The following is a 26,275-nucleotide window of genomic DNA, read 5'->3' on the forward strand; positions in this document are numbered from 1 at the left end:
AGAATGAAAAGTAATGAATACTAACACACATCCCTTCCCCATCCTATCATCCTTCACTAGAGCTTTCTGAGGAAATAAACTGAAAAGGGAGGCTGTTTGCAGTAGAACTCCAAAAAGAAGATCCTTCCCAAAAGTGTTTGGTCACAGTTCTTAATACAGGTAGCAGCATATGATTGGGGAAGGAATGGTGCTTGATACCAACTCTGATAACCACATTTTTTATTATCATTTTCCCCCTACTAGTATCGTCTAGACTGTCACAGCCATCCTCTCCCCAGTCAGGCTGCCCGTCACCCACCATTCCAGCAGGTAAAGTCATTTCTCCATCACAGAAGCACAGCAAGAAGGCACTAAAGCAGGTAATTATGCTCATCTCTGTTTATCAAAAGTCTAATCTATGTTAAAAATTCGTGATTCTGGAAGGCATTGGAAATTTCTTGAAAGGACATAAGGTCCTAATTTTGAGGAAAAATTTCTTGCAGTTTTCCAATTCGGATTTAATAATTTATGGACTTCTGTGTTATAGGTTTGTGGTAGCTAGTCTTTTTTATCATGGTTTAAAAGCTCTTCATTTGTTCCTAATTTGCTAAGAGGTTTTTAAATTGTGAATAGGTGTTGAACTTTTCAGGTTTGTTTTCTTCAGCATTTATTGAGAGGGTCAGGTTGCTTTTCTCTTTAAATCTACGAACACACAGACTTCCGAGGCTAGGTACTCTAGGGTAACGCATGCTTAGCTGTCAGCAATAAATTCTACATGTTTGTTACATGTTTTTAAATATGATAGATTTTTCTTTTGCTTGGATTTTGCTGTTTTCTTGTACAATTCTTGTACAATTTTGGAATCAGGATTCTAGCATTAAAAAGTTGGGGGCAGCCCGGGTGGCTCAGCGGTTTAGCGCCGCCTTTAGCCGGGGCGTGATCCTGGAGACCTGAGATCGAGTCCCACATCCCACGTCGGGCTCCCTGCATGGAACCTGCTTCTCCCTCTGCCTGGTCTCTCTCTCTCTGTGTGTGTCTCTCTCATGAATAAATAAATAAAATCTTAAAAAAAAAAAGTTGGATAGCTCTCTGCATTTTTCTAGATTTTTGGAAAACAATCATAGAATTGTTTTCATAGCATTTCAGTTTCATCTGTTACTGGTCTCATTTGATTCCTGCTTTTTCAGCTAATTTTGGAAAAATGTTTTTTCTTAATTTTGGATATGTATTTCTCTTAGAAAATGGTCCATTTCACTTGACTGTTAAAAATATTTGCATAAAGTTGTAGTAGCATTCTTTTATGTTTCTTTTTTGTTCCTCATTGTTGTTCATTTATAATGTATCTCTTTCCCTAGGGCTACTTGCCATTGGTCTATGTTATTGGGCTTTTCAAAGAACATTTTTTTTTGAAATGCAAATGGTCAGTAAATATAAACTCACTACTAATTAACTGAACATTAACAGATTTCTTTTATCCTCAGATTCGTATAAACTAAAGAACTTTATCAGATGTTGGCAAGTGTGTAGAAAAATGGCTTCTGGTAGTTGCTGGTGAAATATAAACTATCATATAGCTACTTTGGAAAGAAATTTTGTGATATCTATTAAAATTTCATTAAAATTTTAAATGCCCATACCTCATGACTAAGCATTTGAACATTTTGGAACTTAGGTTAGAAAAATACAGATATACATACCAATTACAAACACACAGAAAAATATTTGTATTGATGCTTGTAATAGCAAAAACTTGCAAGTAACCAAATATATATCAGGGAATTCCTTCATAAATGATGGTGTATCTATATGCTGGACAATGATACAAGATTAAAAGTTTGTAATGTGGTTGTTTTATATATATAGACATGGAAGCATCACCACACTATAATGTTGATTCACTAAATTTAAGTTGTATTACAACATTTAGAGCGTGATACCACTGATAAACAATGTATTTTTAATAGAGACATACATCAGTGTAAGAAAAGCTCAGTAAGGAAAATTAAATTGACTGTAGTTATCTCTGAAGACGAGGGGGCAAGACTGAGTGGTCAAGAGGGTTTAGCTTTATGTTTGAATTAAATGGTAAAGATGTAATCGTGTATTATCTATATAATTGAAATTTTAAAAATTATGTAGATCTTAAAGTATTAAAGGAAGTATTTAAAACAAAAGTGATTTTATTAAAAGCTTCGGAATTTGATAGCATTGATTGCTGTCTGTCTGGATAATCTCATAGCAGTTGTTTTTTTATAAATTCTTTAGAAGATTTTAAGAAGTATGTGATGCTTCTTTCCACAGGAAAAAAGGCATGTATTTTTCTAAACCTTATTAGAAAATGCATGACATGTTTACTACTCCTGTATTATACTCCTGTAATCCCAAGAGTCAAATGTATTTTCTTTAAAGAATACCAGTATGGAAAAATACGTTTATTAGGTTGTTGGTATGTAAAGTAATACCTTGCCTCCATTGTATACTTTTTATAGTATTAGGTGAGAAAAATTACTTCAAAATAAGGTATCCTTTATCACAATATGAGGGTTTTGTTATTGTTGTTCTTTTCATTTTAAAATAGAATAGGAACAGAGTTTGTAAGCTACTTAGGGAGGAGAAAACTGAGTACAGTTCTTAGGCTATAAGCTACTCTGTTTCCATCATGTATCTGAATTTACATGTTCACAGCAGGAATAGATGAGATCAAATGGTTCTATTAAATTTTGCATTAACCTGGAATGATGTGGATATTGTGAGAGACTAGGAAAGACCCACTGGCTGCCACCCAGGAAGCCTATGAATATTTTCTGTTCTGATTGCAGAGAATGAGAGAGAAGCTATAATCAGTAAACAACACTGACATTTTTTATACATTGTACTCCTGCCTTGGCTTTTATAAATGTTGAAGGTGAATGTAAGCCAGCCAGATCCCTGACTCACTCAGTTAGTTTTTCCCTTTGGCAGCTTAGGTCAAGATCAGTCGTTGCCTATGTAACATAGCCTGAGATGAGTGTGAAGAGGTAATGGGAACCAAGTAGCCAGTTAACCCACACTTTTTTGCATGATGGTCTAAAGGTTAAAACTTAAACTGGCAATTTAGCAAGGTCATAGGTTTCCAAAGTTTTCCTGAAATGTAGCTTTACTTTCTTAATTTCTGTGTCTTTTTTTTTTTAAACCTTGAGTTAAAAAGTTGCCTTCATATACTTTCATGACTAAACTCTAGGAAGTTAACTCTCTTCTATTTTTTTTTTAATTAGTTAACTGTCTTCTAATTCATTCCAAATAGTTTAGAGTATTCTACAAACTAGAAACATTATAGAAATAAAAATATGCTGAAATAGCCAGAAGAAATCATACTATGTTTTCCAACCTTCCTTCCCTTCTATTTACTGCTTTGCTATAAATTATGAGGATTTGGTCTTTGGCTCTTACAGGAGATCAGAATCAAGTAATTACTTAACATCTATTGTTCACATGTATCACCTCTGAAATATATGTAAGCTAAATATTTATATTTATACATAGAGCTAATGCAAATGAGTCTCTTTTTTGGTTGAAGGCTTAGAATTTTATTTCCAGAAATGATTGAAAACCTCTAATTTTCTGCTGCTACAATTACGAGAAGTCTGTGCATTACTGGTGATTTTTAAGTTCTAAAAATGTTCGTGACTAATTCTCACATTTATATACAGGAGTAATACTACCAAAAAATACTCAAACTCTTAAGTATCATTTTGGCCTTGCATTTAATTGGTTTCATTTAGGGTTTTGTTTACTTTGATAGCTTTCAAAGAAATTGGGTGATCAGCATGTTCCTCACCACTTAAAAAGCAGTCCTTCACTGTGTTTTTACTAAAAAATTATTTTGTTGCTTATAGAGTTTCTTTTTATAGGCTCTAAAACAGCAACAGCAGAAGAAGCAGCAGCAACAACAATGCAGGCCAAGCATGTCCATCTCCTCCAACCAGCCTCTTTCTCTCAAGACTGTCAAAGCAGCCAGTGACTCTGTACCTGCCAAACCTGGTAAGCAGACTTGGGTGTATTTCCATTGGAAGTTTCTTTTTCTAGTATTTTTTTATACCATTTTTCCAGTTTGTATACCATATACTTATTTTTAAGTTGCTCGGATTATTTACATAGCCTGTTACTGCAAGATCATTGATATAAATCCATTCAGCATAAATGGGAAAATTTATGCAGAATCATCATGCAGTTATGAAAAAATAAATTGGCGATATTTGCATGTTAGAATGAAATCAATGCCTGACTTCCAGGATTTCTAATCTAGTAATATTTGGAAGCCTCTAATCAGTGACCTTACAGAGCTGATGTTGCCAAGACACTGAGACTAACCTTCACCAGTCTCTCCTTTAAAGATAGGAAATTTTCCTAAGAATATTGGCTACCTTTGAATTTCCATTGGATATAAACACAGTCCTTTGGATTCTGGTTGTTGTTATTGTTATTTGTTTTATTTTTCATCAAAACCAGATTAGATACAGAGTTTGTATTTTATTACACAGTTCATTTTGATGCTAGCTGATTACATGGGCCTACCAAATTTAAGTGGTGTTCTGCAGACCTTTGCATTTTGTTAGGAAGGAGATTTACCACCAGAAGCAAATAATGTGCTGGGGGGAAGGAAGGGATTTTATTTTACTTTTTAATTCTGATTTTGCAGACTCAAAACACATTTGCAGGGTCACATTTCCTCATATGTAACTCCTTTCAGTTTGTGTTTGATTGATTGATTTCTGTCTATAACCCTAATGTCACCAGTCTTTGATATATTTTTTCTCTTAGCAATATGGGAAGGAAAGCCATCTGATGGGCAGTCAAGTAGCCCTCAGAACTCAAACTCTAGCTATTCTTGTTCAGTTCAAGTGGAAAACCCCTTGTTAGGCTTGGGGAAGAAGGCATTCCAGAGATCTGACAGGCTCCACACACGTAAGTTAATTTACAAAAACTTCGGTTCCGCATCTTAATTTGTCAACTGTGTGTTTGAATTTCAGCAGCTGTTGTGTGGTTTAGTTCTTTTTCTGACAATAGGCTGCTTTGTCTAGCATTATTTATGTCTTATTTCTTTGCACAGAGAAGTAGAAGGACTCATAATTAAACATAGTAAATTGACCCTTTTTGCCTGTTCCTTCTGAAATCCCACTAAGATGGGAATATGGAAATCCAAAAGATTAGATCCATAAGGGTGAAGAAAATAAAGAGACAACAGATGGGCAAGCAGTCAAGAGATTTTCAAAGATGAAGACTAGATGGAATTTTTCACCGAGCCTAGCAACAGATACCAATAATAAGCCAGCTAAGGCTGCAGACACCAGAAAGATTCAGGAATAGGAGACAGCATGTATCACAGTGGGGAAGGGTGATGCCTAGGATTGAAAAGAAGAGCCTTTTTTGAAAGTTAATAAGAAGCAGTCTGATGCTTTACCATAGCAGGAGGTAGGTTTATTTTGAGGTGATAAAACCATATAGACTACAAACTCAGAGATAACAGTGGTGGCTGAGGACAGATAATGAGGCAATGTACTGAAATCAGGGAAACAAGAAAAATATAAAGACTAACAGTGATCCTTCTGCTTGACTTCCAGAATGTTAGTAGTAAGGCATGTTCCTGTCACCACTACTTCCTTCCCTCCAGCCCACTGATGTTCCAGCAGGAGATGGGTGGGTTGGTGCCTAAAAACAGTGAACAACCTCAGAAGAAAATCTGCAGGCAAATTTATAGATTTCATACTAAATAGAAATCATCTGGGTCATACTTTTGTGAAGTTCACCAGTCTATAAGACCCACCTATGCACCCTAAATTGCCAGTCAGCCTTTTTTAATGCCTTTGTTTTCATTGTGATTATTCACAATCATCTTTGAAGAAGACCTCCACTATGAGACACAGAATCTGAAATACAGATTCAGAAAAAACAGGCAATTCAGGAATATTTAAAACAAATAACATCAAAAACTGTAATATCCACAGAAGGATATAAAAGATGATATTGCATCCATAAAAGAGACTATTTTAAAAATTGAAAAATAAAGAGAGTATTAACAGATAAGGTAGCTGAAATTTAAAAAAATAGAAATATTAAAAGGTGGGGTGCCTGGGTGGGTAGCATAGTTGGTTTAGTGTCTAGCGCTTCGTTTCAGCCCAGGTTGTGATCTTGGGTTGTAGGATCAGGTCCACGTTGAGCTCCACGTTCACCGCAGAGTCTGCTTGAGTTTCTTCTTCTCCCCCCCATCCCCCACACCCCATGCTTTCTTGCTCTCTTTCACTCACTCAAACGAATAAGTAAATCTTAAAAAAAAAATACTGAAAGGTGAAGAAATATCTCTGAACATAAGTCAAAAGAGAGATTCAAAAGTAGAGAGAAGGTAAGAAAACTGGAATACCAATCTAGGATATCTGATGTCTAAAATAGTAGAACCATTAGAAAGGACAGAAATTAAAAGGGGGGAGGGGAGGATAAGATAATAAGAAAAATCATACAAGAAAATTCCAGGGAATGGAAAGCCCCAGATTCCAAAGATGAAACTACATAATTGATGTCAAGAAACATGAATAAAAAGAAACCTGTTCCAAGGCACGTTTCTTTGAAATTTCAAAGCATCCAGGATAATGAAAATATTACAAAAAAGCAACCAAGGAGAAAGAAAATACTTCACATACAAAGATGTAAAAATTGAGATGGTAAACGTAGCAGCAGCAGAATAGAAGCTGAAGGGGTAGTACAGGGATGCTGACAAAATTCAAAGGAAAAGTTATTCTATGACCATTTATATTCCAGACCCTTCTAAACTATTAAGTATGAGAACAGAATTAATATTTTCAGACTTAATTTTTTGTTTTTTGATTTTATAAAATTATTTATTAAAAAAACAAATGATAGTTGGGAGGCTTGGTGGCTCAGTTAGTTAGGCATCTGCCTTCGGCTCGGGTCATGATCCCAGAATCCTGGGATTAAGCCCCATGTGGAGCTCCCTACTCAGCTGGGAATCTGCCTTTCCCTCTCCATCTGCCTCTTTGACAACTCATGCTCTCTCTCTCTCTCTGAAATGGGTGAATAAAATCTTTTTAAAAATAAATAAATAGGGACACCTGGGTGGCCCAGTAGTTGAGCATCTGCCTTTAGCTCAGGTTGTGATCCTGGCGTCCTGGGATCGAGTCCCACATCAGGTGCACCTCGAAGAGTCTGCTTCTCCCTCTGCCATGTCTCTGCCTCTCTGTGTCTCTCATGAATAAATTTAGATAGATAGATAGATAGATAGATAGATAGATAGATAGATAAGATAGCTAGCTAGCTAGCTAGCTACCTGAATGGCTCAGTCATTTCAGCATCCAACTCTTGATTTAAGCTCAGCTCATGATTTCAGGGTCATGAGATGGAACCTCATGTCAGGCTCCACACTCAGCAGGGAGTCTTCTTGAGATTCTCTAACCCCTCCCCCTCACATGTGCATGTGCCCCCCCCAAAATACATAAATTTTTAAAAATAATAATAAAATTAAAAAACAAGTCAGAATTCTTGAAATCTGGGGGGACCTGGCTGGTTCATTCAGTGAAGAGTGCAACTCTTAATCTCGGGGTTGTGAATTCAGGCCCATGTTGGGTGTAGAGATTACTTAAAAATAATAAACCTTTAAAGAAAAAGGAATTCTTGAAATCCAACAGTTGCCTTTCTGGGTTTGATTTAAATTTTAATTATATTGCACTTGGAAGATTATGCTATGTTATAGAGATGTAGAGGCATTTCCAGTCCTGCAGGAGCTGTAGCTTAGGTGTCTCCTGGCACCTGCAAAAAGCAGAACCTATCGAATTTGTTCTCCCCAAGAAGACATTTAAGTGAGATGTTAAGGCAGGAGGAGAAATAATTCAAAGATTATCAGGCACAATATATGCAATGAAATGTTAAGAACCTATTTTACAACTTGCTGGGGATGCCAGCTTCTTTGCCTATTGTCCTTATTCCAGCAACCGGACAGCCTCTTTGTAAAGTCTGGTTTGATTCTGGGTGGACTGTAAAATGGTGCATTTTTCTTAGGGGCGATTCTGCAATAAACTGAGCATATCCTTTGATTATTAATTCCACTGCCAAATATTAAAAATATTCATAAATTACATAAATACTTGTAAATGGTACACTAATATGCCAAATCACAGTTTTCTAGAGATGTGATGAACTGAACAAAGTTTCTTCCTTATGGAGATTATATTCTACTTAAATGCATTTAAACAGTTTTACTGTTTTCATTCAATTGCAGTAGAGATGTCAATGTAAAAAATTGAGAAATTATGGACTGAGAATTTCCAACTTCCATACTATAAACTAGAAAAAATTAATCATAAGAAAGAAGGCATGATGCATTTAAGTTTCACTTAATGGCCAAGAAGTAAATGCAGGTTCATCTTGTCATGCAAATAAGCATTAACGGAAATAAGATGGGAATTTTTACAGCACATGCCACAATGAGCATTTTTTTGAAAAATTTGTGAGAGAGGGAGAGAGCACGCACAAGTAGGGGGAGAGGCAGAGGGAGAGAATCTCCAGCAGACTCCTCACTGAGTACAAAGCCCAACTCCAGGCTTAATCCCACAACCCAAGAGATTGTGACCTAAGCCAAAATCATGAGTTGGACACTTAACTGAGCCATCTAGGCATCCCCCAAAGAGTATTTTTTAAATGTATGGAAGAAGCTGTACATTTTATGTAAAACAAATGATAAAGCTAAATTTCGATAATTCACATGAAATCTTTTTAGTTTACATTGATATAATTTGTTTTAGACAACTTCAGTAAAAATTAATAGTATATTACATCCCAGATTTAATCAGAAAAAAAAACATAGCTCACATTTCAAGTATAATATGATAAAATACAGCAACCTAAACTGAGGGGAAAAAAGGTCAACTTTATTTTTTTTTTAAGATTTTATTTATTCATAAGAGACACAGAGAGAGAGGCAGAGACACAGGCAGAGGGAGAATCAGGCTCCATGCAGGGAGCCCGATGTGGAACTCGATCCCAGGACTCCAGGATCACGCCCTGAGCCAAAGGCAGATGCTCAACTGCTGAGCTACCCAGGCATCCCAACTTTACCAAAACTGGAGGACTTTTTTAAACTTTAAATTCTAGAAATGAGCCAGTTAGTGTAAGGAACACAAAAATATCGCAGACACTATTTGATCAAGAATACATCAATATAATTTACAACTACTTCTCAGTCTCACTTAAGGAGTTAAGTTAAATTTTAGTGGGGCACCTGGCTGGCTTAGTCGGTGGAGCATGCAACTCTTGATCTCCAGGTCACGAGTTCAAGCCCCACATTGGGCATAGGGCTTACTTTAAAAAATTTGTTTTAAGAATTTTAACTAGAGTTTGACTCATGTGAAGGTACAAAATGAATGCACAATTAGCAAAAGCTATTAAAGGAATGCTGACACTCATTTCATCAGTCATATGGGGAAGCAGAACTAGGATGCTGCTCTCTCAGTCCCTAGAGCCATAGCAACATTGTTTATGCAAACCAAAAAATGGTAACCACCTATGTGATCATCAGTGGGTTTCTAATTAAATGAGTCATGGTATATATGTTGGAATATGGTGAAGCCTATCAAAAAGAGATGGCTTTGTAGGTTGTAGTTTGGAAAGTAGTTCAAGATATTCAGTGAAACAAAAGACATAATATAATTGATATGTATTTTGTGATTTCATTTATTCAAATTAAAAATATCATCTCTGATAGGACGGGGTTTGAATGTAGAAACCTGTACTTTTCATTTTATATATTTTGATACTTTTTCAGTTTTGGAGATATTTACTTTCACCTCTCAAATGCTGTGTTTAATATCATTCAATTTGAAAATTTTAAAAATATTTTATTGTGATTTTTCCTTTGTCTCAGGAGTTATTTTGAAGTTTTAAAAATTTTCTTAAAATATATAGGGATTTTTGAGAAAATTGGACAGACACATACAGAAGAATGAAACTGGACCACTCTCTTACACTATACACAAAAATTAAAAAATGGATGAAAGACATGAATGTGAGAGAAGCCATTAAAATCTTAGAGGAGAACCTTTGACCTCAGCCACAGCAACTTCTTGCTAGACATGTCTCCAAAGGCAAGAGAAACAAAAGCAAAAATGAACTATTGGGACTTCATCAAGATAAAAAGCTTTTGCACAGCAAAGGAAACGGTTAACAAAACCAAAAGATAACCGACAGAATGGGAGAAGATATTTGCAAATGTCTTATCAGATAAAGGGAAAAAACTTCTCAAACTCAACATCTGAAAAAACAAAAAATCCAGTCAAGAAATAGGTAGAAGACACGAACATTTCTACAAAGGTGACATACAAATGGCTAACAGACACATGAAAAAAGGTTCAACATCATTCAGCATCAGGGAAATCCAAATCAAAACCACAATGAGATACCACCTCACCCCGGTCAGAATGGCTAAAATTAACAAGTCAGGAAACAACAGATGTTGCCTAGGATGCAGAGAAAGGGGACCCCTCTTAGACTGTTGGTGAGAATGAAAGCTTGTGCAGCCACTGTGGAAAACAGTATGGAGGTTCCTCAAAAAGTTGAAAATAGAGCTATCCTATGATGCAGTAATTACAGTACTGGGTATTTACCCTAGGGATATAAATGTAGTGATTGAAAGGGGCGCTTGCACCTCAATGTTTATAGCAGCAATGTCCACAATAGCCAGACTGTAGAGGAGCCAAGATGTCCATTGACAAATGAATGGATAAAGAAGTGGTATATGTATACAATGGAATATTACTCAGCCATCAAAAGGAGTGAAATCTTGCCATTTGCAATGATGTTGATGGAACTAGAGGGTATAATGCTAAATGAAATAAGACAGAGAAAGACAAATACCATATGATTTCACTCATGTGGAATTTGAGAAACAAAACAGATGAACATAAGGGAAGGAAAGGAAAAGTAAAATAAGATGAAAACAAGATGAAACAGGGAGGGAGGAAAACCATAGAGACTCTTAACTTTAGGAAACAAACTGAAGGCTGCTGGAAGGGAGGAGGTGGGGAGATGGGGTAATTGGGGGATAGACATTCAGGAGGGCACTTGATATAATAAGCACTGGGTGTTGTATGCACTGAATTCTATCTCTGAAACTAATAATTTGGTATATGTTAATTATATTGAATACAAATAAAAAAAATTTTAAAATATATAGGGAGTTGGGGGCACTTGGCTGGACTTTATGATAGCTCTACCTCTATATAGTGATAAACAACAGCCTCTAAAGGCACAATGCCTGGGTTCAAATTCCTGCACTGTAACCTAATAGTACAATTTTGGGCAAATTATTTACCATGCCTCGGCTTCATTTTCATCTGTGAAATATATAATTATACTTTCTTACTTTATAGAATTATGAAATAAACAAGTTAACACATGGTCAGTGTTTAGTGCCTGGCATTAATGAAGCATTACAGAAGCATTTGTTGCTGCTATTATTGATTATTATTGTTATAATTACTACTAATATTATTTGAAATTTACTGAGACCTGATTGTGTTCATTCCTAATTATTGTATCCTCATCTTTACAATCACGTTCTTTATTTCTTTAATATTTTATGCAGCACCGTTCTGTATTTTATCTGTGACAGTTTCAGTGATAGTAGTACTTTTAGGTCTAAACCTTTTATTTTTTGTTTCTATTGACTCTGTGCACATCTGTTGGTTTGTCAGGGGTAGTCTGTGAGATTTTAATTTATAGGAATTCTGTGGGCCTAACTTAAGGGAAATCCTTTCCTCTTAAGAGAGCTTACTTTTGCTTCACCTTCAACTAGGAACAGAGGTTATCCACATTCAGGATTGTATAGTTTTGTGCATGTATTTCTAAAGATAAAATTTCTGGATCTTAGATTCTGACACACAGAGACACTGGGTGTCTCAGTGGATGAGCTTAGGGCGTGATCATGGAGTCCTGGGATTGAGTCCTACATTGGGCTCCCCTCCCCACAAGGAGCCTGCCTCTCCCACTGCCGGTGTCTCTCATGAATAAACAAAATCTTAAAAAAAAAAAAAAAGATTTCAACACACATGAAATTTTGGTATATATTATTAATTTTTTTTCCTAATACGATTATATAAATTTGGGACCCATCAGCGGTATTTGAGAGTAGTCTGTGCTTTTTCTCTGTGTAGTCTCATTACTATATTGCAGTATTTGCCATTTTGATAGGCAAAAAAGAGTTCATTGGTTTAACTGGCATTTAAAAAATATTAATACTGTAGCATATGTTTATGATTAGTTAACTATGAATTACCTGTAATTTCCTGTGCTCACTTTTCTAATGGTGGTATTTCTTTTTCATATTTATTTATTGATGCACTTAAAAAAATTTTTTTTAATATCTATCTATTGCTCTATGCTCAACATGAGGCTTGAACTCACAACCCTGAGATCAAGAGTCTCATGTTCTACCGACCTACTCAGCCAGATGCCCCATATAGATGCACTTTTAATATGAAGAATAGTAATAAAGTTTTGTCATGACTGGCAAATGTTTCTGTCAAGTTAGTCTTTTGTTTATAATATTTTTTGCCATTTACATTTGAAACCTTTGGATACTCAAATCTGTCAGTCATTTGAAAGTCCCTAATCTTTTGATTGTGACTAAGTTTCTTGAAATCATGAAGCTATTCAGTTATAACTTTTTTGGGGTAATCAAAATTAAAATTTAAAATTGATAAAAAAATTTTCATGGGAAGGGAAAAAGGATCTCAGTATGATATATAGATCTGAATTTTTCTGGATTTTTTTTTTATCATTGTATGTGTCATCCTTGATTTTGTTAGTCTTAGAAGAAATTTCTAAAAACCTTAAGTGTTCCCTTCTTCACTGTGTGATATTTAAGTAGTCATAACTATGATTTTTTTGCAGCCCAGGGTAAGCTATATGTTAGATAGAAACAAAAATGTAAAGGAGGCCCAAATGATTCTTTTCCCCTGTCTTTGTAGGGCAGATGAAAAGGACTAAATGTGCTGAAATTGATGTTGAGACACCAGACTCCATTCTGGTTAATACAAATCTCCGAGCACTGATCAACAAACACACCTTTTCAGTCCTTCCCGGAGATTGCCAGCAGCGACTGCTTTTACTACTGCCAGAGGTGGATCGACAGGTGTGTTATTTTTAAGCATAAGCAGTTTAAAAAAAAACCTTCTGAGGCTTTGTTCACTCATCTCCTTTAGAACTCCTTGAGACTTTTTGAATAGCTTTTTTTATGTAGACTTGGAAAGAAGTGGTATCAAAGGTAATCAAACAAGTAAGAATATTTTTATGTAAGTGTTCCTAATACTTTTGCCCTGTAAGCCTTCAAAAGGAAAAAACTTATCAGAATGTCAAGGTTAGGGGGTCAGATTTTTGTAGCTATCATAGTAGGAGGTAAGGTATTCATTGAATACAGTCCAGAAAGAAGAGTTGTCTTGCTTAGGACATTTAACAGGGACTTTTGAGTGTTTTGTTTTGTTTTGATTTGTTTGAAGGGAATAAGAATGTAGTTATTTTCATGTTTTGGTAGATTTTTAACAAAAACATTTCTTGCTTTCATAATAAAGAATTTTAAAAACCCAATATAGTTTATACTCTTAAAAAAAAGATAGCTAGAAGAAATACCAAAGGCTTGGGAAAAGTTCAGATCGGGACCAGAGAGATTTAGGTTGGTCAAGAATAAGGTCAAGAGGGACACCTGGGTGGCTCAGCATCTGCTTTCAGCTCGGGGTGTGATCCCAGAGTCCTGGGATCGAGTTCTGCATTGGGCTCCCTGCATGGAGCCTGCTTTTCCCCCTGGCTCTGTCTCTGCCTCTCTGTGTGTGTCTCTCTTGAATAAACAAACAAACAAGCAAACCTAACAAAAAAAAAGGATAAGGCCAAGATCTGAGACTTAGGCTTTTATCAAGGAAAGAGTGACCAGTAAGTCACTCTCCCTTCTGATCACCTGTTTCCTTCTCTACAAAAGGAAGATAGGACAATTATGATTTTTCTAAGGTTTATTCAACTCGAGGGGTTTTTTTATTCTGAGAATATAAAAAAACTCTATTATTTCCAAATACATAGTGTGTTCTAAGTAATCTGGTAGGCCCTCCTCTTTTTTCCTAATCATTATAAAAACAAGAAGAGAGTGAGTTTTCCCTGTTTACAGTAAGAAGACTAGATTTATATCCTGGTTTGTAATAAGAGATTAAAGAAGAATAAGTTGAGTTTACACACATCATCCTCAGAAATTATGACAAAACAAAATATTTCTAAGTTTGAAAACTATCTATTAAACTGTATTGATACCAGTTTCATTGCATAGTCATGTGAATCAGCAAGTAGGAAAGCAGGTCAGATTCCATTTCCAGAGAGACCAAGTAAGTCATATATACTACCAGCAGTAGGGCAAAGAAGTAAGTAAAGCTGATCCTTCCCAGGACTGCTTTTCCCTCCTTAAAAATTCTTGAGGAAATGACAGCTTCGGGGATGCCAAGTTAGGAGGCTGACCTTTCTGCAGAGTTTTTAAAGAATTTCTCATTACGAATTACTCTCATTTTTTTTTTTTTTAAAGACTCAGGTTATGATGTTGGGAATAAGATAGGACCTAACTAAGGCTTATCTCTAGAACTCTAATGCAGGTTCCTTAGAACTGTCTTTTGATTAATGGCCCTTATCTTCTCTCAGAAGCAGGATTGCTACATAAAATTTTAGAATTAAAAGGGACTTTACAAGCTATCTGTTCAAATTCCCATGGAGTGCAGTCCTGTGGGGAATTCTTAGTAGGACATTACTTAGCCTGTCTTTCTTTTTTTTTTTTTTTTTAAGATTTTATTTATTTATTCATTCATGATAGACAGAGAGAGGCAGAGACACAGGCAGAGGGAGAAGCAGGCTCCACGCAGGGAGCCCGACGCGGGACTCGATCCCGGGACCCCAGGATCGCGCCCCGGGCCAAAGGCAGGCACTAAACCGCGGAGCCACCCAGGGATCCCCTTAGTCTGTCTTTCTGAGTATGGTGAGAACACACAGTAATCTGAGAAATAATGTCCTCATGTATAGAAGTATGAAACTCAAATGAACTTCACTGTCATGTATAATTTGGAGCGTTTATAGAATTCTGGTTATTAATAGGATGAAACTGAAAACCACATTTCAGTGTACGGAATGCCCAGCTATGAAATAAAATTTAAGGGATCCCTGGGTGGTGCAGCGGTTTCGCGCCTGCCTTTGGCCCAGGGCGTGATCCTGGAGACCCGGGATCGAGTCCCACGTCGGGCTCCCAGTGCATGGAGCCTGCTTCTCCCTCTGCCTGTGTCTCTGCCCCTCTCTCTCTCTCTTTCTGTGTGACTATCATAAATAAATAAATTAAAAAAAAAAAGAAATAAAATTAAAAAAAACATCATTTAGACCAGAGAAAAAAAACATGGGAGGGGAATGGATTAAAGCACCTGTCTAGGGATCCCTGGGTGGCTCAGCGGTTTAGCACCTGCCTTCGGCCCAGGGCATGATCCTGGAGACCTGGGATCGAGTCCCATGTCGGGGTCTCTGCATGGAGCCTGCTTCTCCCTCTGCCTCTCTCTGTCTCTCTCTGTCTCTTTTATGTGTGTCTCTCATGAATAAGTAAATAAAATCTTTAAAAAAAAAAAGCATCTGTCCAGATATATTTGAAGGTCTGTCCTATGAAAGAGGTAAACTTTTGTGTTTCTCCAGAAAACAGATAGGGAGTTAAAATAACTTAAAACAAAACAGCCATAGCTATTTAAATGGATTGCCTTGTGATGGAGTAAGTTGCTCATCACTGGACTACTATTAAAGCAGAGGTTGGATGACCTGTTCCTATAGGGAAAACTGTTACTTCCCCCTCTGCCAACTTTCTAGAGTACAAATCAGCAGTTAGTAAATTATAGGCCTTGTGCCAGTTTCAGCCCACTGCTTGTTTTTGTAAATAAAGTTCTATTGACATATAGCCACTCTCATTAGTTTGTGTATTGTCTATAGCTACATTCATGCAGCAATGGCAGTTATTATATAGTTGCAACAGAGGCCCTGTGGCCTTGCTAAGCCTAAAATACTTGCAGTCTCTCCTCTGACAAAAAGAGTTCACCAATTTCTGCTCTAGAGCTAGGAGAAGATTATGTGGGCCCAGATAGGTGTAGGAAGTGAAATGGGTTGAGAAGAGTTCCTCAATCCCTGGGATGACCCAAAATTTAACTTAAATTTTCTTCAAAAAATTGTTTTTGACTTTTAATTCATCTAGAAATTTTTTTTAATTGGTGTTCAATTTACCAACATACAGAATAACCCCCAGTGCCCGTCACCCAATCACTCCCACCCCCCGCCCTCCTCCCCTTCTACCACCCCTAGTTCGTTTCCCAGAGTTAGCAGTCTTTACGTTCTGTCTCCCTTTCTGATATTTCCCACACATTTCTTCTCCCTTCCCTTATATTCCCTTTCACTATTATTTATATTCCCCATATGACTGAGAACATATAATGTTTGTCTTTCTCTGACTGACTTCACTCAGCTAGAAATTTTTTTTGTATCGCTCTGAAATCGAAGTTCAACTTTATTTTCTACTGAATAATAGCCAGTTGTTCCATCATTACACATTTAATATAACCATCTTCTCACAGTTTGAAACACCATCTTGATTATGTATTCTATCCGATTACATGCAGTGTGTGTTTATGCACACACTCCTTCCACTCATTTCTTCGTTCCTTCTAATGCTAGTAAAGTAGTTTTGACTGTAGTGGCTATGTGTAGTGGGTATGTTTAATAATTGAAAAGGCAATTTTTCTTATTCTTTTCCTTCGGAGCTTTATAATCATTTTGTTAAAAAGATATAAAATCATTTTGTTAATGAAAAATTGCATAGAGATTCTGATTGGAATGTAAATTTTAAATATGGGGGAAATGGCAATTTTATTAAGTTTCTCGGTCCAAATTATTTTCAAATCTTGTGTTTTATGTCCTTAAATAAGATTTATGCATCTGAACCAAGGTAGGGAATCCAAAATCTCTAATAGAAAGAATCTTAAAACCCTTTGGCAAGACATTACAAATCAAGTCAGTAGGCAGATAAATTGGGGGAAATATTTTTAGTATATATGACAGTTTAACTATGAATAATATGTAAAAGATCCAAACAAATTGATAAAAATAAGCAACTTCATAGAAAAATGAGCAAATGATAAGAATTTCACAAGATGGTAACTCTAAATATTTAATTAACATGCAAAAACATAAATTGTTCACCTTTGTGCATATTTATTAAATATATAGATTTACCATCTTGTGATATTAACTCTGCCAGAATGCTTATTGCAGCTTGGTTGATTATGGGAAAACTTTGGAAACAAGGTGTATGTTTATGATTAAAAAACTGGTAAATGAATTGAGGTGCATGCATACAATGAAATAATATGCAGCTATTATAAAGGAGCTAACATTATGCCAGTTGACTTGGAGAGACTTCCACAATGTTTTTTTTTTTTTTTTTTTTGATTTTTTATTTATTTATGATAGTCACACAGAGAGAGAGAGAGAGAGGCAGAGACATAGGCAGAGGGAGAAGCAGGCTCCATGCACCGGGAGCCCGACGTGGGATTCAATCCCGGGTCTCCAGGATCGCGCCCTGGGCCAAAGGCAGGCGCTGAACCGCTGCGCCACCCAGGGATCCCTCCACAATGTATTATGTGAGAAAAATAAGATTCAGAGCCATGTAGGGAGCTTGATCACAGTTTTATAAAACAAGTAATAACCGTGTCAGGAAAAAAACCTACATGTAGATCTATTTGTTTATAGATGATTCTTTGAGTATAATTAATGGGGAATGGAATTCAAAGTAGACAGGAGAGAAATTTATTAGGAAAAATGATATAAAATAGAAGTGTCCATAATCCACATGGTATGATATAGTCATGTTTCTATAAAATGTAGATGTATATACCTTCTTCTCTGAAATGAAAGAAAGTCAAATTCCACATGACACATTTGGCTTTCTTTGTAAGCTTCTCTTGGCTTATTCTTTGACCCAGGTTGGTCCAGATGGTCTGATGAAGTTAAATGGCTCAGCCCTTAACAATGAGTTCTTCACTTCAGCAGCCCAAGGCTGGAAGGAAAGACTCTCAGAAGGTAAGTGCTCAACTTCATGTGCCTCCTAGAATTATATATGTACTTGGAGCCACTATGAGGGCATATTGGCACCTTTGTGCCTCAGGGCGTTTGAGCAATTTTGGTAATCTTAAGGACAGGGTATTTCGGTAAGGTAGAACCAGCTATCTTGTGTGAAACACTACACTGACTTTTGTCTGGAACCTTTGTAACCAGGTTTTGCTCCAGATGGAGTCTAGCAATGTTTGTTTAAGAATTCAAAGTCACCTTTGAATTTGAGGAAACTAAAAAACTACATATTTTTAGGCCTTGTTCCTAAAGATTTTGATTCAGTGATTCTAGGTTAATGCCCAGGAATTAAAATTTTCCTAAGCAGAATATAGAATTAGACTTATATTGTTCGATTATGTTTGTTTTCCAGTATACATGGAATACATAACATTTGAAAGGTCATAGCTTAAACAGGTGTGAGAAGCTTTAAATACATTTATTTGTAAGGAGAACACTGGGAATAGTATTTATTGCTGACATTTTTGTCAGATCTCTAGCTTTTAGAGTTAATTGACCAGCTAATTAATATTTATATTGTTCACTGCAATTTTTGACATTTACTTTCCTATTGTTTTGGAATTTTTTTTTTTTTTTTTGGTGGGGGGGGCTACAAATTCTGTATAGAGGAGCTCTCTGACTGGTTACTGTGGTTCTATCTCTTAAAGATTTCCTTGAGCAGAGACCACTTTTTTCTGAAAGAACTGCAGTTACGTATGCACTTTAAAACATAAGTATTACCATCACATTTATTTTAAGAATAATTTGATAAAGGATATATGCCCTGCCCAACCCTCTATTTTTTTGTTTTTTCTTTTTGAGAAGAGAGCAAGCTGTGATGGGAGGAAAGGGGCGAGAGAGAATCTTAAGCAGGCTCTATGCCCAGTGCAGAGCTAAAAGCAGGGTTGATCTCTCGACCATGAGATCATGACCTGAGCCAAAATCAGGACTTAACCAGCTGAGCCACCCAGGCACTCATTCCGCAACCCCTGTTCTTTTTTTTTTTTTTTTTTTTTAAAGATTTTATTTATTTATTTATAGAGACACAGAGAGAGAATGAGAGGCAGAGACACAGGCAGAGAGAGAAGCAGGCTCCATGCAGGGAGCCTGACGTGGGGCTCGATCCAGGGTCTCCAGGATCATGCCCCGGGCTGCAGGCGGCGCCAAACCGCTGCGCCACCAGGGCTGCCCCGCAACCCCTGTTCTTTAAAGTAGATTTATCAATAGTGATTCCTTGATTATTATCAATGTTACCTTTTTTGTTTTTGTATATGAGCAGTCACTGCTATACCTAGTCATGTGATTATATTTTATGAGCAGCAAAAACTTTGAACACTATACACATGTGAACAGAATTCAATACTTTTTATTCCTCATTCTTTAATGCACAGTAGACTCACTAACCTGGAGACCCAGGATCGAGTCCTGCGTCGGGTTCCCAGCATGGGGCCTGCTTCTCCCTCTGCCTGTGTCTCTGCCCCCGCCCCCCTCTCTGTGTCTCTCATGAATAAATAAATAAAATCTTAAAAAAAAAAAAAGTAGTTCTCGGTTGGGTTCTGACAGGCAGATTCCTCTCTTCCTACTCCTATGCCCAGGACTGTGTCTTCAAACACTTTACATTCCATATTTTTACCCTGAAAACACCTAAACTTCAAGTCTACCATTTCTTTCTCTTATTCCTTGATGTCCTAGGTAGTAGAGATAAAAGAGCACAGCCTTTCTGAGGCACAGTTTGAAGATGGCCTACCCAGCATATTGCAGTCCTCTGCTGTTGGAGTGGGAGGGATTGAGATAGTTAGGAGTATATGCAAATAAGTGTCATATTCAGAGCAATGGGGTCATTGGCATGTTGAGTGTCTTATTGCCAAGGCACTAGAATGGTTCAATTTCTGGAACAATTGGAAAACTAACAACTCCCAAATAACTCCCTTTTACTGAAACTTCAATTGCCTCTGAACAGGGTCACAGCTGTTCATTATGCAGTAAAAGATAAAAGGCACAAAATACAAGTTGCCTGAGAGAAACAGAAGTTTAACAAAATGCCCAGTGGCATTATTTACTGAAAACACATGACTTTTTTCCAGTGGAAAAGAAATTACAAGTTCAAGGTTAGTGATAAAAGAAATCTTAGGGAATATGGTGTTTGGAGCAGGAGGGACATGTTCCAGGAGAGTCCAGAGAAAAGGCACAGGTGGCCTCCATTGAGTACTGAAAACTGCATGCAGTGGTGTGTAAGCATTGGATGTCACCTGATGGCTTTCAAGTGCTCCTTGCCAGTGAGGAATTGTGGGAAATTTCTGTTCCTCTCACATGATAGTATTCTGACTCCTGCATGAGTCTTTTATGATTTACAAATAGTTAAAAGTTACAAACAGCCTATTTCTATTGAATATCTTTTTTTATTTTTTTTTTCTTTTTGATACATTACAGGTGAGTTTACACCTGAGATGCAGGTCAGAATTCGACAAGAGATTGAGAAGGAGAAAAAAGTAGAGCCATGGAAAGAACAATTCTTTGAAAGCTACTATGGTCAGAGGTAATACCAAGACAGTTTCTATAAACCAAATGTGAATTCCTACATATATGTCATACCATGTTTCATCTTAACTACTTTCCAGAAATTCTAGCCCTCAGTTTCCTTCTATGTTTTCACCAATTCTATTTAACCAAGAATTTTTTTTTTTTTTTTAATGAATCATGGGTGCACAGAATTGAATTACTTGACTCTTAATACATTACCATTGTGGGTGGGATGGTTTCATTAAAATTTTTTTATTATCTTGTATTGGAGTCCCTTTCTTTGAATATACTGAATCGTTCTTCCAGTAATTTTGTAAGAATACTGAAGTTCTGTACATTTTTTTTTCTAATAGTTAATTATCCCACAAGATAGTAATTTATCCAGAATCAACAAGGAATAGTAGGAATCCCATTAAATGGACCATTCCACCCAGGGCATCATTAAACAGCCTCTTTTTAGAAGGCACTCTGACAGGTCTTCATAGTTGAATAAATATACAACCCCTATTCTTAAGGGGATGTACTTTAAATCATTTTTCTTCTAACAAAAAATCCAAATAAAATATTAATGGAGTCATTTAAATAGATGACCATAGAGCTGTATTGTTTGAAGTAGAATTGAACATCCAGAGGTTTATTGGTTCTCTCTCTTCTTGCCTTCTGCATACCGAATGGCAATCCTTAAGGACACTCTGTAACCACAGTTTAACAACTAATAGCTCTTTTTCTTATCTTGAAGTAGTTCATTGATCCCCTTTATGGTCATGTAGGAAGTGATTCCTATTGAGATTAAGAGTCTTACATATTCACGGACCTGGATGGCTTGATCGGTAGAGTGTGTAACTCTTGATCTTGGAATTGTGTATGTGAGCCCCACGTTGGGGGTAGAGATTCCTTAAAAATAAAATCTTAAAAAAAAAAAAAAGAGTCTTACATATTGATATTTTTACAGTCTTGGTATGAGCTTTGAGCCCTTCTATAGAAATGATGGTGTATACATTTAGACTATTATTACAGGTAACAGTTACTCCATAAATATTGTTTATTCCCTCCATAAGCATATACGTTAATTTCCGGGTCTTTCTTTTGTCAGCTGTTACTTTTTGGGCAGTTTTTACAGGAGGACTGTTTTTTTTTTTTTTTTATTGTCTAGTTTTGTTGTTAGCCACTCCATCTCAGAGGTGCAGTATGGATCATTTGAAGTCACCAAAGAGGGTCTTTGCTTTTGCCTGTTTAGTACTCTAAAACATTAGAAGGAATCTCTAGTGACCTCTGCTGAGTAGCCTAGCTCTACATAAGCCACACTGTGGAAGTCCCAGTTGACCTTCACTCCCAGGGTAATTCAGAGGCATTGGTCTCAGAGTTACAGAGCTATACTAAGTGAAGTTTAAACTTTAGGCTTTCCAGAAACTCCACAGTTTTAATTTTCAACCTCTGGAGAATGTTGATAGCCACCTCCTACTGTCTCCTCAGGGGCCCATAGATTTCTTGGGCCAGCCTTTCTACAGGTGCTACAGAGTGTAGTTGATCAGGGTGAGTGAGTCTTGGCCTTCTTTCACCTACCCGGTGGGTAGTCTGTGATGCTTGCCTCTAGACAAGACAGCCCCTCTTATAAGCATAAATAATAGTGATAATTAACATTATTGAGCTTTAATATGTACTAGGTACTGTTCTGAATACTTTATATGCATTAACTTAATCACACCAACAGTATAAAGTAATATAATTAAAGACTGGTGACTTACTTAATGTCACATGGATATGTTGGAGCCAGGGTTTGCATCTAGGCACTCAAGCTGCAGAACTTCACTAATAATAATAATAGTGATGATATATGAGGAATACTTACTATATGTCAGGGTTTCTTCTAGGCATTGCTATATACTATTATATCCTAATGCTTTCAATAACACGGGCCATTTCTCAACCAGAATGTTTTTTTCTTCTACCTTTTAGTTCTGGCCTGAGCCTTGAGGATTCAAAGAAATTGACAGCCTTGCCCAGTGATCTCAAAGTAAAGAAAACCCCAGCTGAGCAACCAAAACCCATGCTTCCTTCAGAGGCCTCACCTGTCAGTGTAGTCCCAGTAATTCCCCAGTCAGGGTCTAAAGAAGAAGTGGTGCAAATACCATCCCCAGTAAGAAAAGAAGAACATGAAATCCAAGATACGGTGCAGCCAAACCCCAAATCCACAGAGCCCCTACTTTCCTCAGCAAGCAATACACATGAGCTTAGCAGCATTCTTCCCATCAAGTGCCCAAAGGATGATGATCTCTTGGAGCAGAAGCCAGTTGCCTCTGCTGAACAGGAGTCTGAGAAAGAGAATCATCTCGCTACTACAACTCCTAATTATAACAAAGATGAAGGCCAAGAGGCTTTAGTTATGTCCCCAAACAAACCCAAGAGTCCTGGGGTGGAAAAACCAGTAATGAAGCCCACAGCAGAAGCAAGTCCACAGGAGACCACTGCAAAAGAACCTCCATCAACTCTGATTGATCACAGCCCAGAAAGCCTCAAGAGGAAATCTTGTATCATCCAAGAAGAGGCCCCTGTGAGCTGGGAGAAAAGGCCACGTGTCACTGAGAATCGCCAGCACCAGCAGCCATTTCAAGTCTCTCCACAGCCCTTTCTCAGTAGAGGGGACAGGATCCAGGTGCGAAAAGTACCACCTCTCAAGGTAAGAGAGTGGGAAGAATTGAAAAAGAGAGATAGTCTGAACACAAAGGTTCTGGTCTTATTAAATTTCAAGACATTTGTGGCATTAATGCAGAAGCAGTTGTATATATTTGATAAGCATATAACTGTGTTCTTACATAAAAAATTATTAATAAACAGGCATTTAGAACTGCATTCCTACAGATATTTATTAGTGTTTGAGTAAGTAAGGTACCTGGGTATCTAATGTAGACCACCTCCACCCACCCTCCCAGTTGGCTACTGTCATATCTTAAGATAGTTATGGAAATTATTCTGTCTCATGTGACAAAATAAGAAATAATGATAATAAACAGAAGGAAGCCATTGGTGTAATCAAGAGATTTTTGTGGCAAGAACCATGATATTTGTAAGTCTACTCTGGCCCTTTTCTGCCGTAACTGATTTGATGTTCTGTGGCTCTAGAACTACCTTTAGTTCCATCTTTTTAAAGGAAACATTTGACTGCCGTGAGTCACTGCTGATGACTTTAGGGACATTGGTAAGGTGCAATAGCCTTGCTAAGCTCTCCTGCTTAGGATATGTTATTAACTTCCATGTTACCATTATATTGCTGCTTATCAAATCTTTCACATTCATAAAGTGGTGTCCCTATCTTAGTTTATAAAGGCTACATCTAACCAGTAGGGAGCCCTTTAAAACCCAAACGCATTTTTACCTCTGACCTAAAAGTTTATTAATACTTGTGCTTAGTATCAGTTTGTGGGGCATTTATTCACTTAATAAATAGTATCAATAAAGTTTTATTTTTGGTATTTATTAATACTGTTGTATCTACTACGAGCCCAGGCACTGGGTATTAATTCATTCATATATTTGGGTATAAATAGAAAAAGGTGCCACATAGAAATACTTTTCCCCCCTTTTTTATTTAACTTAAATGAACCAAAGTTAGTTCTATTGGGAAACCATCCCTTAGAAACATTCAGTTGCTAGTACTTGACCCATTTCATTTACTACGTGATTTCTCTCATTTTGCTGCTTATTCCTAATCATATGACATTCTTTATTACTTTTTAAGATTTATGTGCTTAGGAATCACCCTTTTAAAAAAATTCTTGACCCTTTTCTACCATTAACATACCTTACGTGCTTTGCCAGAGATGTGATTTTTTATGAAAATCATTTTTGCTATTCTTTTTTTCCCACTTTTATTATTCTTACAAAAATATTGGAAACCTTTCCGTAATGAATGTCAGAATTTCTATCCAGACCTGAGAGCTGAGTTACAGTTTAGGTTTTACTTTATATAAATAATACTAGGTGAGATTCGTTGTTTCTATTATCTTATTTGTATAGAGGCTGAATTACAACCCCTTTGGTCTCCTTTCTATAATCCAGAGAGACTCCATACTGAAAACTTAAGTCTACCATGACTGTGTTATTGTTACTTAATTTTTTTTCCTTTCTTTTGCTTTCTTCTTTTTCTTCCCCCTGAACTCCCTCCCCGCCCCCACCACAGAATACTTTCTACCAGAAATTGCTGTAATAACTCTTAGCTTAGGTGGCCGTATCTCAAATCTCACTTTCTGAGACAAAACTTAATGTAATTTGTAACAGAGCAGAACCTTTTAACCAAAACTTAGGAAGAAAAATAAAATTTTAATTGTGTTATGTATATATACATATATATATATATGTTATATATATAACAAATGTTATATTTGTGTGTGTATAAAAGTTACGTATATGTATGCACATACATGTTATAACATGGATATCTGTAACATAATGTGTACAGAGAGAGAGAGAAAACTCAAACAGGCATTATGTGTTCTCTATTCAGTATATATTTAAAAAGAAAATCTACCTGGCTCTACCAGGCGTGGGCCTCTTGGTGTTTAATTGTTACCAGTGCCCATGCCCAGACAACATTGAAGCTTTAGTGCTTACAAAGTGTAACATCTCATTTATTTCACATCAACAGATAATAGATCTATTTGCATAAATAACTGAAACTTATTATTTTTACATATTAAAACTTTTTCTTTGAACCACTTTTAATAAAATTAACATTCCAGTAATGATTTTCAGCCATTACAATAGATATTATTTATTGTGTTAGGTATATGGTTTTTCTCAAGACTGTTCTGTTACAAGGTTGTTTGTCCCTATATACAATTCCCTTAAACAATTGTGCTTTTACTTTCTTGGATTTAATTTTCTGGTTTTATCTACTTTCTTTCTCCCCTTCCTACTAGTGCCTTCTAGATGATATTACCAAGAGACAACAATTGCTTCTTTCCCTCAGTTGATAGCCTCTGAAATACTGTGCAGTTAGATGTAAAAGAGATGCAGTGTTAAGAGAGAGATTAGGTACATCTCATGATGTGGGATGTGCGGACTTCATAATGGCTATTACACAGTCCCACAGCTCTGACTTCTGAATGACAGAGAATCCATTTCTCAGGACCACTGACCTTTTGAGAAATGGTTATTGCAAATAAACAGTTTTAGTGACTTTATTATTCTTAATTTAGGGAGTTCCAGAAAGATGACCTGCATTTTCTTAGAGTTCCATGCCTTAATTTTTCTTTTTTCTTTTTTTTTTAAATTAAAGGCCCTAGAAAGTCTATTGTAACAGTTATTTGCTCATTTAAGCTCTGGCAACTACTAGAAGGGTCTAGATTTTGATGCATTCTAATTTAACTCTGATAGCTTCCAAAGTATTGTTTCAAACAGGAGTGAGATTCCTTTCAGATACAATATTTTATGATACAAAAGTCAGTGGTTTCAAACCTGGTGATATATCAGGATCTCCCAGCAAGTGTTTCAGAAAAGCATTTTTTTTCCCTAGGGTTCTAATTTGTAAATTTGGGATAGGACTCAGAACATATATATTTTTAAACAGCTCCTCGAGTAAGTATAA

General features: G+C 36.5%; 1 protein-coding gene and 1 long non-coding RNA gene across 9 annotated transcripts in view; one reads left to right on the forward strand and one right to left on the reverse strand.

Moving 5' to 3' along the window:
* Positions 1-26,275, forward strand: part of ASXL2 (ASXL transcriptional regulator 2) — a 335,805-nt gene that overhangs the window by 297,929 nt on the left and 11,601 nt on the right. For 3 of the 4 annotated variants that reach the window (XM_072770814.1, XM_072770813.1, XM_072770812.1), the window contains 7 exons: positions 244-359; positions 3,870-3,999; positions 4,780-4,923; positions 12,990-13,153; positions 18,048-18,144; positions 20,602-20,707; positions 22,648-23,368. In XM_072770814.1, coding sequence (XP_072626915.1) covers positions 244-359; positions 3,870-3,999; positions 4,780-4,923; positions 12,990-13,153; positions 18,048-18,144; positions 20,602-20,707; positions 22,648-23,368 — 1,478 coding nt within the window. Of the gene's footprint in view, positions 1-60; positions 160-243; positions 360-3,869; positions 4,000-4,779; positions 4,924-12,989; positions 13,154-18,047; positions 18,145-20,601; positions 20,708-22,647; positions 23,369-26,275 lie in introns of all 4 variants that reach the window. The other variant, XM_072770815.1, reaches the window with a different exon arrangement.
* LOC140601621 (uncharacterized) overlaps positions 1-26,275 on the reverse strand; it is a 71,643-nt gene that overhangs the window by 17,477 nt on the left and 27,891 nt on the right. The window lies entirely within an intron of this gene.

This window comes from Canis lupus, chromosome 12 (genome assembly GCF_048164855.1).
Source record: "Canis lupus baileyi chromosome 12, mCanLup2.hap1, whole genome shotgun sequence".
Taxonomy (NCBI): domain Eukaryota; kingdom Metazoa; phylum Chordata; class Mammalia; order Carnivora; family Canidae; genus Canis; species Canis lupus.